The sequence below is a fragment of the Prionailurus viverrinus genome, chromosome B1 (genome assembly GCF_022837055.1).
Source record: "Prionailurus viverrinus isolate Anna chromosome B1, UM_Priviv_1.0, whole genome shotgun sequence".
NCBI lineage: Eukaryota > Metazoa > Chordata > Mammalia > Carnivora > Felidae > Prionailurus > Prionailurus viverrinus.
The window spans coordinates 49,529,163-49,544,844 of NC_062564.1; the positions used below are offsets into that span (position 1 = coordinate 49,529,163).

Sequence of the window (15,682 nt, forward strand, 5' to 3'; positions counted from 1 at the left end):
AGCTTTACGATATGTTGACCGTCGTTTTACGACAGGCTGGGGTTGCTTTGTGGCTGTCAACTTTGCCTGAGGTCTGAGTTGTTAGCCACGGCGTGTATGGTAGCAGCTACGACTACCGCGGAGAAATGAGGCAGAAGCGGAAAGGTGCGGAAGGGAGGGAGAAGCGGGCGGGTTTGCGGGGTAGTAGGGGAGGGGCGAACACCTTGGCGGTCAGGTGCTGAAAGCAGTTTTTCCCGCGGGAATCCTCTGCCTCAGCCAGTCGCTCTGCCACCTTAGGGTCAGTCTGTGTGTCGGCTCCAGTCCTCTGTCTTCTCGTTTTACATATTGTGCATTTTAAGCTAGCCTGCCGTTACTCTGTTCTTTTTTGGCAGTCACTTGGTGTCTTTTGCATAGATGGCAGGAAAAGCTTTATTCCAAGGTATGCCTTACAAGGAGTCAACGTGGTTGGTCGATTTAACGTGCTCTCGGGTCTCTTAATTTGCTAAGATTTTTATGGTACGTTTAACCTGTTGTTTTAGTTAAAAAAAGAAAGAAAGAAAAAGAAAGAAAAACTCAGTCCTTGGTTGTGGGACAGTCATACAGTTCTTCCCGATTTATATTACCTCCTGAATTGGCCGGGAGCAATTCCGTCTTTCGTCTTCAACAGGATGGAGTCAAATTTCAAGTATTTTCTCACAAGTTCTAAACTTGTCTCTGTACACTCAGTTGAGCAGTCTAATAATGATTGGTGGTTGTCATAGTAAAAGCTATTTATTGAGCCTTTGCTAATAATTCTGAAGTCGGTATCATTTCCCTTTTACGGAAGATGCAGCTGAGATTCAGAGTTAAGTAACGTTCCCAGTCCAAAATTATACATAGGAATTGGAACTGATGGTCAGGCTGTCTGTGTGCACCCAAAAAAACCACAATTTTTTTTTGTTTGTTTGTTTAAATCTTTATCACTATGGCTTTGGGCATCAACTGCCATTTCTGGGAAAAACAGTTCCAAATGTCCAGGTTACCTTCAGTTGTCCTGTGGCATCAAACTACATGTCCCAAATCTTCTTCCTCTGCCTTGCTCCTCTGCCTGGCAGGCCAGACCGCTTTACACTCTTCACCTGTTGCTAAGTCCTGCCTCCTGAAATAGTTTATTCATCATTTTGGCCATCATCGTCCTAACCCACCTTCATCAATAACTAGTATCTGACTAGTACTTTGGCTTTCCTATAATGTTATTTCAGTTGATTCTTACAATAGTCTTGTCAAATATGTATTGTATTATCCCAATTTTGCAGGCAAGGAAATGGGGGTACAGAAGTCATTGATCTTCCCATTATCACATAACCAGTGAATGTTGGAGGCTGGGAACAGGAACCTATTGTCCAAGTGTTTTTACTTTAAATCTTTGTGGGTTATTTTTTCATTGTTGCCTTTCTAGAGCCGTTTACTTAATATGTATTCTTTTCACCTTCTGAATCATTTTTGTATCATTTTCTTTGTATACTTATTTTTTTAAACACGACTTTCCTCTTTTTACTGCCAGACTTGAGATTATATAATTATCCAGTCCATTTAAACGACTTGCCTAGTAGTCAGCGTACCCTGTACTATGTTTTTTATTGAGCCTTGTCAGAAAGGCTATATTCTGGTTAGGCAACACTCCTTCACACAAAGGTAGGTAATTCCTATACCTGGCACTGTTCCTTCTGGATTGCCCTCTGTTTTGCTTGTCCACTTTTGCCCTTTCTTCAAAGACCCCCATGCCATTTCCCCCATAAAGCCTTTCCTTAATAATTTACTTCTCTAGTTAAGTTTTGATATACTCACAAGCTATACAATTCCTTTTTAAAATCTTTATGTCTTGAATCTCCTTTTCCTCTCCAAATTAATTATTACATAGTGTTTCAATATATTAAACAGGTGAAAGCCGAGCTACTTTGGCTTAATGAAGAAAGAAACCCTCCCTTTCCTTCCTCTCCTCCTTCTCCCCCTTCTTCCATCACCACCATCATCAATCTTCTATTACATGTCCTTGAAGTGCCTTTTTTGGCACTCTGGAGTGCTGAATTACATGATTTGGAAAGCATTTCGCCTTTGATTGTACATGGACTTTTTTCTCTCACATTGTGTTAGCTTTGCTTCATTAAATTAGAGGCAGCTTGGTACAGTGGAAAAAAAAGCGTGGAAGTTGTGGAGAAAACACCTGGATTTGAGTCTTAACTATGCCATTTACAATGACATCTTAACTTCCCTTAATTTTTAACATCTGTAAAAGGGGCTAACAATGTCCACCTTGTAGTGTTGTGTGGTTTCAAATGAGATAAAGTAAATGAAAGGGCTCCATAAATGCCAGGGCTTTCTCATCTGTAGTTTTTTCTGATGACTCCATCATCTTTGCATGTGCAACTAGCTTTCTCTACAGGCTAGAAGTATGTTTGCTGTCAGTTCCCAAGCTGCAGTCTCACAGCTTTTATCACTGGAGACTGGCAGTTTTTGCCTTGAGAAAAGAGCTCAGATTTGCCTGATCTGGAGAGGTGCCCATCCTTGCACCAATCAACCGTAATTGGGATGGGGTCAAGTAAAAACATGTCAGCTTCTGCTATTGCCTTTTAGATGAGAACAGAAGTGTCGGTTGCCAGGAGGTCGTGATGGTGAACAGACTATATCTTAGAGATGCATTAAGATCCCTGTACAAGTATAGAACTAACATCCTTTGTATTACAAAGTAGTATTGCATTGCTTTGTAATATTCTGTGGATACCTGGATTTGAGTTTCACTGTTACCCCTTGGTAGCATTTTCACAAAACAAGCAAATATTTCTGTTCTATCTACTGCATTCTATTCTGAGAGTAAGTTGAAGTAATGCATCCAAAGGTAATTATAATTCTGGAGATAAAGGGAAGTTATTTTAACCACTTTGGTGCTTTCTCATGCAATTAGGTTCTGACATTTTTATAATATATGTGCTTCTAGAGTGAGTTTTTCCCTATATAGGTGAGGCCAGTTTTGTTTTAATTAAAGATACAAAAGATATGATCAAACTTTAAATAGTAGAGTTTGGTGTCTTGTAAACTTGAGCTATTCATCTGGGATGGTTGGAAAAATTTTGGAAGGAAAAAATAATTACAAAAATCTTTACTGAGTAGTATGATTTTTAACACTGTTAAATATCTTTCCAGGAGATCTCAGCCCTGCTGAGCTAATGATGCTGACCATAGGAGATGTTATTAAACAACTAATTGAAGCCCACGAACAGGGGAAAGACATCGATCTAAATAAGTAAGTGGATTTATATATTTAAAAAAAAAGGCAATCCTATTCTTAGGTGGTAGGCCTTTTTAATGAAATTATCAAATACTTCTTGTTTTCTGTCTCATGTTTTAGTTTTTAGTTGAAAATTTAGCTTTCTACCCTGCCCTGTCACTCATTTATGGCAAAATTCTCTCATAGCCTAATAATATTAATAGCTCCTAATATTTATTGGATGCTTACTATGGTCCAATCACTGTTAGTAGTTCATTGTCTGTATTAACTCAGTCCTCTGAAAAACTGTGTGAGGTAGGTGCTTATATCACCCTCATTTGACAGATGCGTAATCTGAGACAGATTACTGTTTTAGTAATCGGCAGAACTGAGATTTCCAAATCTCAGTTAGATCGTCTGTCTCCAGAGCCCATGTTATCTTCTGTGCTGCATTACTTTACATCCTTGTTCTCTTCTTACTGTCTCGGAAGTAGCAGCAGCTGTCTCTCATGAAAATACTCCCTCTGAGGTCCGTGATCTTTTCCTACTTTACAGCCTCTTCGACATGTTCATCTATTTCCTTTCCACAGTCACATTTAGTGTTGACTTTGCTACATCCTCAAATAAGAGTAGACCTTCATCTCTGCATCTTTTTTTTTTCATTAGATATTCACTATATAGATCCACTCTAATGAAAGAGTTTTCTCCCTGCTCTCAGGTGACTCACCAGTGATCTAATCACCACACACGACTTTTTTTTAAAGACTGTTTTCTGTTACTTGAGATACTTCAGTGTTTTTTCACTTCCTTGGAATATTGCACTTAATAAACTTTTGCTAAAGGAGTAAATAAGTATCCTTTCTTGACTATGAGATTATAGTTTACTGATTTTTCTACCATGTGTTTGGAAGTTTCTTTTCTGTCTGTGTTGGCTATCCCGCTAATTATACAAGTCTTTTATTTCTAGTGAACATTCCTACTTTTTGTTTATTTTTGTCAGTTTCTTTAATTTAGCACATCTAAAGTAAACGCTAACATCTTAAAACCAGGCCCTACGCAGATGTCCTCTTTGCCTGATTGTGTTAACCTTCACCCAGGCTTGAAACTCTAGTGTCCTCTTCAAATTGTTTTTGTTAGGTCCAATTAGGATTTAACTTTGCCTACTCTCTTCATCATGACTCTCCCTTTCATTTCCACTACCAACTCCCTAACCATCTCTTTTTAAACTTAATTCTAGACTACTGCAGTAGCTAATACTTTCAGCCTCTTTTTATCCCTTAACTGGGTTAATTGTTCCTTGTTTTATCTTTTATCATGTCATTTCCCTGTACAGAAACTTTCAGCATGTCCCCGGTGTTTATGGAATTAAGTGCAAATTCCTTAGCCCATTATGTAAAGTCTCTCCATCTGGCTTCAACTATCCCAACTTTTAAAATTTCTGTACCTTTACCCTGAAAATCTGCTTTCTGTCAGATCTACCCATATATTTTAAAATATGTGCATTCCTGCTTCACATAAGCCCACCTATTTGCTCTCAGTGGCATCGCCATGTCTTTACTGCCTGTCTGAAGCCAACTTTTTTCTGTGCCTGTTTTCCATGACTGTCTCCCCAGCACACAGTGGGATCCTTTCTTGAGCTTTGAACACATTCATTATTGTATGTGTGTTGTATCACATAGGTTTTTATCACTTACACATTTATTTTTGTGCATGCCTGTCTGCAAACATGCCAACATAGGGCATGAAACAACTATGCCTTATACTTCCTGGCATACCAAGTACTTAGGTTCTCTCTACGAATCAGGTACTGGGTTAACAGTTCTTGAAAATGATGCAAACACCTCACAATAATTTTAGATGGACTAGAATCAGAAATTAAGGTGACTGTTAGGGTTTGCTAGCAGCAAAGAAACAAGAAACCGATTCAACTGTAGAGAAAAGCAAGGAATTATTAGTTGTACTAAAGGTTATTTCTAGGGATTAGGGATAGAGTTACAGTCAGGAAGGGATAAATGGATCCTCTGAAGTCCTGATCATTTTCTGTTTCTTGGAGTGTAGTAACACAAGTGTTTGCTTCCTAAATGTTAAAGTGTATTTATGTTTTATGTTCTGTTGTTTATAATATTTTAGAATACATTTTAAACCACTTTTAAAAATGTATGTACCTTATTTCCTGTTTGGTTCTGCATACCTTTCCTTTAAATTGTTTTTTGATTGTTTTTATTTTTGGTCTAAGACCATGGCTTACAACCAGGCATTCTCCCCCCCCTCCCCCCACCATCCCAGTGGACATTTCTTAATGTCAGAAGACGTTTTTTAGTTGTTACAAAGGGAAGTGGGGTGCTGGTGAGCAGAGGCCAGTGATGCTGCTAAACATCCTACAATATAGTGAACAGTCCCTTGCAACAGAATTACCCTGATCCTAGATGCTGTGGTGTTAAGGTTGAGAAAAGGGTAGAATTCTATGAAGCTGGAGCACTAATTTGAATGAGACCTACCTTCTGTCACTATCCTGGGACCCTTTCTGTAGTCATCTTGTTTTCTTTCTGGTACTCCAGGGTAAGAAGAGGTTATTGATGCATTTTCCTGATTTTCTTCTATTCTCCTGTTGTTCAACAAATGTTAAAGCCAGTGTTGTCACCTGGTGAAAGGATAGGGGGATGACAGGAGTTGATGGTGTTATTTATAGGTCATTCTTTTGGTAGATTGTCTTGAAATCTTATGATCTTGATAATGATGGATGCTTTACTTTCAGGGTGAAAACCAGGACAGCTGCTAAATATGGCCTTTCAGCACAGCCCCGCCTGGTAGATATCATTGCTGCAGTCCCACCTCAGTATCGAAAGGTTTTGGTCCCCAAGTTAAAGGCAAAACCCATCAGAACTGCCAGTGGGGTGAGTGGTTTGATTCATGAAACATTGGTTGTGTTTCTGCTCTGCCAGAAATCCTTGCCTCCGGATAATATGCAGTTAGGTGAAAATGAAGGATTTGGTTTAATAAAATTCATATATTTTAACATGTGCTACAGTAGAGACCTGTGCAGAATGTTATGAGGGCATAGTGAGGAAAAACATTTATTGTGCTTAAAGGAGTAGATGATGTTTTTATGTCCTTAAAAGTATAAATTGAGGCTTGGTGACTGCCACAATATGATAAATATTATTGGCCATTTTAAGCTCATGGCTTTCAATACAATAGATACTTGTAAAAGTTACTTTATTTTTTAATGTTTTTATTTATTTTTGAGACAGAGACAGAGCATGAGCAGGGGAGGGGCAGAGAGAGGGGGAGACACAGAATCTGAAGTGGGCTCCAGGCTCTGAGCTGTCAGCACAGAGCCAGACACAGGGCTCGAACTCATGGAGTGTGAGATCATGACCTGAGCTGAAGTTGGATGCTCAACCGACTGAGCCACCCATGCACCCCTGTAGAAGTTACTTTTAAAAGGTAGTTAATGAGGGCACCTGGGTAGCTCAGTCGGTTAAGTGTCCAACTCTTGATATTGGCTCAGGTCATAATTTCATGGTTTGTGAGATTGAGCACCGCGTTGGGCTCTGTGCTGGCAGCATGGAACCTGCTTGGAATTCTCTCTCCCTCTTTCTTTGCCCCTCCCCTGCTCGTGCTCTCTCGCTCTCTCTCAAAATAAACTTTAAAAGATAAATAAATATAAAAGATAGTTAATGGTGCAAAGTCATTCTATTGTATGGTATTTGTGAAGCAACTAACATAATTGGGAGCTCTATGGAAATCCAGAGGAAAAGGTGGCCTGGTAGTAAAAGAGAGTAGGGAAAGCCCAACAGAAGGCATGGCATTTGCTTGGCATATAAATAGTGCTCATATAAACAGAGAAGAGCAGTCTTGAGTAATGGGAGCAAGGGCACAGGGAACTAAGGCACAGATAGAGATGTTATAAGAGGTATGGTATGTGCAGGGAACAATGAGTACCTCAGACTGACTAGAGTTGATAATTCATTTGAGAAAGCAGCAGGACATTAGGTTGAAGAGTTAGTTTGGGATCAACTTATAAAAGATCTTAAATGTCCTGCAAAGAAGCTGGATAATAAGAAACTGTTAAAGATATTTGAGAAGGAGAGTGATATATGAACAAAACAGATTTTCAGAAAATTTTGTTACAAGATGTAGAGTAGCTTGGAGCCAAAAAGACCATTTAAGATACTCTTGGTTTAATCTAGGTGTGAAATGTGTTAAGAGCTGGAATTAGGGTAGGGGCTGTAGGATACAAAGAATAAGTGTGAAAGATATGATTTGGACCCTCTTAAAACATGGTACTCAAAATTGGATTGTGTGTTCCTGATATGATCATAGAACTTCAGTCTGTTATTTGGATGGGAGTATTATACTTGTAGTAATTACAGTTTATGTTGACTTATTTGGTGGCCATATCTCCTGGATTGTATTACATCTGTGGCTAATTAAACCCTAAAATTTTATACACAATGTATCACCAATCCTGGTCTCTTCTCCTTTGTACTTCAGTGTTTTTGTTTTATTTATTCATACCTGGTGTAAAGGGTTCTTTAAGAAAAACTAGTATAGTTGAATGTCGGTTTGAACTGCATGGGTCCACTTAATAGGCAGATTTTTCCAACGTATATAGTACTGTAAATGTATTTTCTTTATGGTTTTCTTGATATTTTCTTTTTTCTAGCTTATTTTATTGTAAGAATATAGCATATAATACATATACAAAATATGTATTAATAGACAGTTTCTTTTACCAGTAAGGCTTCTAATCAACAGTAGACTATTCAAGTAGTTAAGTGTTGGGGGAGTCAAAAGTTATATGCAAATTTTCAACTGAGTTGTATCCCATATCCCTAAATAACACACCTTATAGATAAGTCTTCTATTCTTAGCTTTCAGCATTAGGTATGAGCTTGCTGCTGTGCAAGACAAAGATTTAGCAACCTTTCAACCTGACTGATAAACCTGGCTTCCATGACCCCATTCTCTGTCCTTCTCCCCCTACCTCTGATTACTTCTTTCTTTGAGATCTATTCTTGTCCTGCTTGCCTCTAAAAATTGGTGTTTTCTGTGGACCTGGCTCCACTGTTTTTAGTACTGTACATGCCCTTTCTTGTGTTCTCATCCATTGACATTTCTAAGTATTGTTATGTGCTGACTTCCAGCTCTGACCTCTCCCTAAGCTTCAGGCTCATGTCAAATGGTCTATCAAACATTTCTCTTTTGACTGCCTGGATACCCTCAAGTATAACATAACCAAAACTAACTTCGAAATTGCTCATTCATCTTTCTCGTCCATCTTAGTTCATGGTACCTCCATCCACTCAGTTTCCAAAAGATGTGAAATGTATTGTCCATTCCACAACCACTAGTAGGAATGTTTTCGCCTCCATCCTTTTTTTTTTTTTCTTAATGTTTATTTTTGAGAAGGAGAGAGAGAGAGAGAGCAGATGCGAGGGGCAGAGGGAGAGGGAGACAGAATCCTAAGCAGGCTCCATGCTGTCAGCACAGAGCCTCTTGGAGGGCTCAAAGTCATGAACTGTGAGATCATGACCTGAACCAAAACCAAGAGTCGGATGCTTAACTGACTGAGCCACCCAGGCACCCCTGGCCTTCATTATTTCTTATTTAGACTATTCAGTCGTTTCCTAACTAGTATATTTTGTCAAGGATGGATTTGGTGCAGGTAAGACAATATCATCAGAGTGAGCTGTTAAAAATATCAGAAGTACAGGGGAAGGTTGGAAGATGTCAGAGCAGGAGGACCCTCGACTCACCTCGTTCCACAAATACAAGTAGATAACTATCAAATCATCAGAAATTGACCTGAAGAATTGCAAAACAAGCTATACAACTAAAGGTAGAGAAGAAGCCACACTGAAGAAGGTAAGAAGTGTGGAGATGCATTTTGGGAGATAAATAGATCATGGCCACTGTGGTGGGGAGGGAGCTGCAGTCACAGAGAAAGGCAAGAGACAGAGTAACACTGTCACACAGGGAAGCCTGCAGGGAAAACAAATCCCCACAGCAATAGTCTTGGAAAGTGAGAGGGGCTGAATTTTGGGATTTGTTACAACCAGCAGGACTTAAACCCTGGAATTTTAAAAGTCAGTGGGCTTGGCTGGGATAGAGCCCAGAAGGCATTGCATTGCTCCTAGAAGGCAGGCAAACAACCTATGATGTACAGCATGGAAACAGCAATATCAAGAGTGCGTGGGGCACACAGTGGGGAGGTTGTTTGCTCATCTTGGAGCATATCCCAGAGAGGCAGAGTTCAAGGAGAAACCCCTCCAGGAACAAAGGAACTGGCCAGTGCCATTTCCTTCCCCCATCCCTCAGCATAAGCATGGGGCCACCTGCAGCAACCAGCACAGTGCCCATACTCGCCACCTAACTTGTTTACACCAAGCTCCACCTCCCTGGGCTCCATGGGAACTGCCCTTCCCAGCCTTGCTTGCCTCAGTCCTGGCGTGACCAGTCCCTTCCCCCAGGAGACTGGCTCATACTCCTGCTTATACTGTGTCTCCTGACTTGAGACTTTTGTGGAACCTCCGTTCTGGCAGCAGTGGCAACAGGTCTCATTTCACAAGCAGACCAGAGTATACCTAGTTAAAACATGCCACATTCGCTTTCCGGGGATTCCCAATATCCTGGCAGGTGGACTCCGCTTCTTCACAGTCAGCCTCTGGTCGCGGCATACCAAGTTCCCCAGTCCTTCGTGCCACAGGACCCCAGGCTCCTGGGCTGCTGCTCTGGCCTATTCACCTCTACCGTCAACAGACTGATGGCCAAACTTGAAGAACTCGATTTGACCAGTGCCAAACAGAACACCAGAGTATGGCTCATCAAGTTTCCCTAAATACTCGTCCCAGCAATGGGCCGAATCCTGTGAAAGAGGTAAAGTTGGGAAACTGCGGATTGCTAAGAATCAAGGAAGGACTGAGGTGTCATTTAGTTTGAATGAGGCTCTTGCAAATAGTCACGATATTGGCAGAAAACCAGCTTCTGTCAGCACTCCTAGAGAACATCCATTTGTCTTACAAAGTGTTGGAGGACAGACCTTGACAGTCTTTACTGAGAGGCTCATCAAATAAACTTTCATTGGAAGGAATAGTCGTACAAAGAGGTGAATGCCAACCTGCTGCCAGTGAAAACTACATGAGATTAAAGAGATTGCAAATAGAAGAATCTTCCAAACCTGTAAGGCTATCACAACTGGACAAAGTTGTGACAACGAATTATAAACCTGTTGCTAATCATCAATACAATATTGAATATGAAAGGAAAAAGAAAGATGGAAAACGAGCTCAAGCTGATAAACAACATGTTTTAGACATGCTATTTTCAGCATTTAAAAAACATGAGTATTACAATCTTAAGGATTTGGTGGACATCACAAAACAACTTGTGGGGTACCTAAAGGAAATCTTGAAAGAAATTGGTGTTCAGAATGTAAAAGGAATCCACAAAAACACATGGGAGCTGAAGCCAGAGTATAGACAGTATCAAAGAGAAGAAAAGAGCGATTAAGAAGACTCTCAGCCAACATGCTAACAGAACAACTAAAAAGTGATGTGCTAAGGAAACACCATTGATATCAAATACTTGAGTTCCATCTGTTATAGGGGTAAAATGACTGGAAATTTAATTTCCCTACATTTTTAAACAACAATTCTTGTTACTTAAGTGTTTTTTGATGAAAAAATTTATAGGCCTGCATTAAACTAGATTATTCAGGAGCAGGTGTGGGGTTGGGGAGGTTAAGAAGGTTTTTCTTTTTTAAATATTGACTCTTAAAATGTAAAATTAGGAAATGATTTCTAAATGAGGACTCTCTGTCCTTGTCTTATCTCCACAGAGTTGAGGTAATGCAAATCCAAAGTGAATGGTAAAGCAAGAAAAAAGTACTACAGAAAGTCTTAAAAGGAATAAAAAGCCAAAATTCCTTTTTCTGGAAAAAAAAAACAAAAAAAAAAACATGCGCCACATTCAGGTCAGGGACCAAACACTGTTCACAAAAGGCAAAGAGAGCCTCTGCAGACAGTTGGCCTGAAGTATAGAGTAGCCAGGACAAAATAACACACCAAATGCAGCACATTTTGGAGACGTTCCCAGAAGCACCTGGCCCTGGGGAACAGTGGACTCTACACAGCAGGGCAATACAGGACCTCATCTTCGTAAGGCCATTACCCTTAAGAACAGGAGATGTAGCTGACTTACCTAACATACAGAAAGAGGCACAGACTTAGACAAAATGAGAAGACAGAGAAATTTATCCCAAATGAAAGAACAGGACAAGGCCATGGCCAGAGATCTAAGCAAAACAAATATGAGTAACACACCTAAAGCAATGATTGTAATGATACTCACTGGACTTGAGAAAAGACTGGAAGACATGAGTGAGATATTTAACACAGATTTCAGGAATAACATAGCAGAGATAAAGGGCTCAATAAATGAAATGAGAAACATGCTGGATGGAATGAACAGCAGGCTGGAAGAAGCAGAGGAACAGATTAATGACCTACAAGACAAAATAATGGAAAGTAATCAAGCTGAACAAAAGAGAGGAAAAAATTATGCAAAATTGGAATAGACTTAACCCAGTGACTCCATCAAACATAATAACTAACATTCATATTATAGGAGGCTCAGAAAAAGAAGAGAATGGGGAGGCAGAGAATTTATTTAAAGAAACAATAGCTGAAAACTTCCCTAATTTGGGGAAGGAAACAGGTATCTACATCCAGGAGGCACAGAGAACCCGCAACAAAAGCAGATCTAAGACAAGACATACTGTAATTAAAATTAAAATTAAAATTAAAAAAGTAATGGTTAAAAAAAAATCTTAAAAGCAGCAACAGAAAACACAGTTATATACAAGGGAAACCTGTAAGGCTATCAGATTTTTCAGCAGTAATCTTGCAAGCCAGAAGGGAGTGGCATGATATTCAAAGTGCTGAATAGGAAGAATCTGCAGCCAAGAATACCCTATGCAGTAATACTGTCATTCAGAATAGAAGAAGACTTGATAAAGAGTTTCTCAAACAAAAACTAAAGGAGTTTGTGACCACTAAACTAGCCTTAAAAGAAACATTCAAGAGGACTCTTGGAGTGGAAAGAAAAGACCAAAAGTGGCAGTATATAGGTAAGAAACACAAAAGCAGTAACAATGAATATTTCTCTCAAAAATCAGTTAAGGAACTCACAAATAAAAGGATATAAATATTCACCATATACCTAAAACGTGTAGAGAAGAGGAGTAAAGAATGGAATCAAACTAAAACCACCATCAACTTAATATAGACTGCTGTATGCTGTAGATGTTACATACAAACCTAATGGTAACCACAAATCAAAAATTACTAATAGATATGCAAAGGATAAAGAGAAAGGAATCCAAATGTATATCACTAAAGAAAACTAGCAAACCATGAAAGAGAAAAAAGAAAGGATCAGAAAAAAACTTCAGGAACAACCACAAAACAAGTAATAAAATGGCTATAAATACATATCCATCAATAATCACTTTGAATATAAATGGACTAAATGTTCCAATCAAAAGACATATGGTGACAGAATGGATTAAAAAACAAGACTCACCTATACGCTGCTTACAGGAGATTCATTTTAGACCTAAAGACACCTGCAGACTGAAAGTGAGGGGATGGAGAAACATCTATCATACAAATGGATGTCAAAGGAAAGCCAGAGTAACAGTATTTGTAGAAAGAAAGAAAGAAAAGAAAGAAAGAAAGAAAGAAAAAGAAAAAAAATAGGAATAAAAAATAAGTTTACATGGAACATACTCCAGAATAGTTCACATGTTAGGCCAAAAAGCAAGCCTCAACAAATTCAAGAAGATTGAAGACCTGCCATGCATCTTTTTTGACCATAATGGTGTGAAACTAGAAATCAACTACAAGAAAAAAATCTGGAAAGACCACAAATACATGGAGGTTATATAACATGCTAAACAATGAATAAATGGACCAACCAGGAAGTAAAAGAAAAAACATACATGAACACAAAAATGAAAACACAATGATCCAAAACCTTTAGGATGCAGCAAAAGCAGTTCTAAGAGGGAAGTTTATAACAATACAGACCTACCTCAAGAAGCAAGAAAAATCTCAAAATAACCACCTAAACTTACACCAAAAGAGCTAGAAAAAGAACAACAAATGAAACCTAGAACCAACAGAAGGACGGAAATAATAAAGATTAGAACAGAAATAAATGATATAGAACTAAGAAAACAATAAAACAGATTCATGAAACCAGGAGCTGGTTCTTTGGGGGGGAAAATCAGTAAAATTGATAAACTTCTAGCCAGAGTTATCAAGGAAAAACAGGAGAAAGGAATCAAAATCACAAATGAGAGAGGAGAAATAACAATCAAAGCAACAGAAATTCAATTATATGAGAATATTATGAAGAACTATATGCCCACAAATTGGACAGCCTACAAGAAATAAATTCCTAGAGACATATAAACTACCAAAACTGAAATAGGAAGAAATTTGCATAGACCTATTACCAGCAAAGAAATTGAGTCAGTAATAAAAAATCTCCTGACAAACAAAAGTCCAGGACCAGAAGGCTTCATAGGCAAACCAAACATTTAAAGAAGAGTTAATACCTATTCTTCTCCAACTATTTCAAAAAACAAAAGGGAAGGAAAACTCCCAAGTCTAGTCTATGAGACCAATATTACCCTGATACCAAAACCAGATAAAGACACCACTAAAAAAGAGATCTATAGGCCAATATTCCTGATGAACATAGATGCAAAAATCTTCAACAAAATACTAGCAAACCAAATCCAACAATATATTAAAAATCATGCACCATGATTAAGTGGGATTTATTCCTGGATTTCAAGGGTGATTCAGTGTTAGCAAATCAACACGATACATCACATCAATAGAGAAAGGAAAAGAACCATGTGATCATTTCTGTAAACCCAGAAAAAGCATTTGACAAAATACAACATCCATTCATGATAAAAGCCCTTAACAAAGTAGGTTTAGAGAGAACATACCTCAACATAATAAAGGCCATATAGGAAAAACCCACAGCTAACATTCATCTTTAATGAGGAAAAACTGAGAGATTCCCCTAAAGTATGGAACAAAATAAAGATGTAGTCTCTTATTCAGCATAGTACTAGAAGACCTAGCAGCGGCAATCATACAACAAAAAGAAAGGCAAGGCATCCAAATCAGTAAGGAAGAAGTAAAACTTTCACTATTTGCAGATGACATGATACTCTACGTAGAAAACCCAAAAGGCCACCGAAAAACTGCTAGAACTGATAAACAAATTCGTTAAGGTTGCAAGATACAAATATGGTGCATTTTTATACACCAATAATGAAGCATCAGAAAGTGAAATTAAGAAAACAATCCCACTTACAATGACACCAAAAATAATAAAATACCTAGAAATGAACCTAACCAAAGAGATGAAAGATCTATACGCTGAAAACTGTAAAACACTGATGAAAGAAATTGAAGGTGACAGAAAGGAAAGACATTCCATGGTCATGGATTAGAAGAATAAATATTGTTAAAATCTCTATACACCTAAAACAATGTACACATTTAATGTAGTTCTTATGAAAATACCAATAACATTTTTCTCAGAAATAGAACAAACAATCCTAAAATTTGTATGGAATCACTAAAGACCCCAAATAGCCGAAACAGTCTTGGAAAAGAAAAGCAAAGCTGGAGGCATCACAGTTCCAGATTTCAAGTTGCATTACAAAGCTGTAGTAATCAAAACAGCATGATACTAGCACAAAAATAGACATGTAGATCAATGGAACGGAATAGGAAACCCAGAAATAAACCCACAACTGTATGGTCAATTAATGTTTGATAGGACAGGAGAGAATATCCATTGGGTGAAAGTCTCTTGAAGAAATGGTGTTGGGAAAACTGGACCACTTACACCATACACAAAAATAAATTCAAAATGGATTAAAGACCTAAATGTGAGACCTGAAACCATAAAAATCCTAGAAGAGAACACTGGCAGCAACTTCTTTGACATCGCCCGTAGCAACTTTTTTCTAGTCTCCTGAGACAAGGATAACAAAGGCAAGAATAAACTGTTGTGGCTACAACAAAATTAAAAGCTTCTGCACATGAAAGGAAACAGTCAGCAAAACTAAGAGGCAACCTGCTGAATGGGAGAAGATATTTACTAATGACATATCCGATGAAGGGTTAGTATCCAAAATATGTATAGAACTGGTAAAACTCAACACCCAAAAAACAAATAATCCAATTAAAAATGGGCAGAAGACATGAACAGACATTTCTCTAAAGAAGACATCCAGATAGCCAACAGATGCATGAAAGGATGCTCATCACTTATTAGGGAAATGCAAATCAAAACTACAATGAGTTATCTCCTCACACCAGTTAGAATGGCTATAATCAACAACACAAATAGCAGGTGTTG

The 15,682-nt window shown here is 38.4% G+C and overlaps 1 protein-coding gene and 1 pseudogene across 3 annotated transcripts in view; both read left to right on the plus strand.

Moving 5' to 3' along the window:
• The first annotated feature begins 41 nt into the window (after positions 1 to 41).
• Positions 42 to 15,682, plus strand: part of ELP3 (elongator acetyltransferase complex subunit 3) — a 100,051-nt gene continuing 84,410 nt past the window's right edge. For all 3 annotated transcript variants that reach the window (XR_007151744.1, XM_047857057.1, XM_047857058.1), the window contains exons 1-3: positions 42 to 144; positions 3,160 to 3,259; positions 5,979 to 6,117. Coding sequence is in view for 2 of the 3 variants with exons in the window: in XM_047857057.1 (XP_047713013.1) it covers positions 126 to 144; positions 3,160 to 3,259; positions 5,979 to 6,117 (258 nt within the window). In the remaining variant the exon portion in view is untranslated. The remainder of the gene's footprint in view (positions 145 to 3,159; positions 3,260 to 5,978; positions 6,118 to 15,682) is intronic.
• LOC125164388 (general transcription factor IIF subunit 2-like) lies at positions 9,815 to 10,866 on the plus strand (annotated as a pseudogene).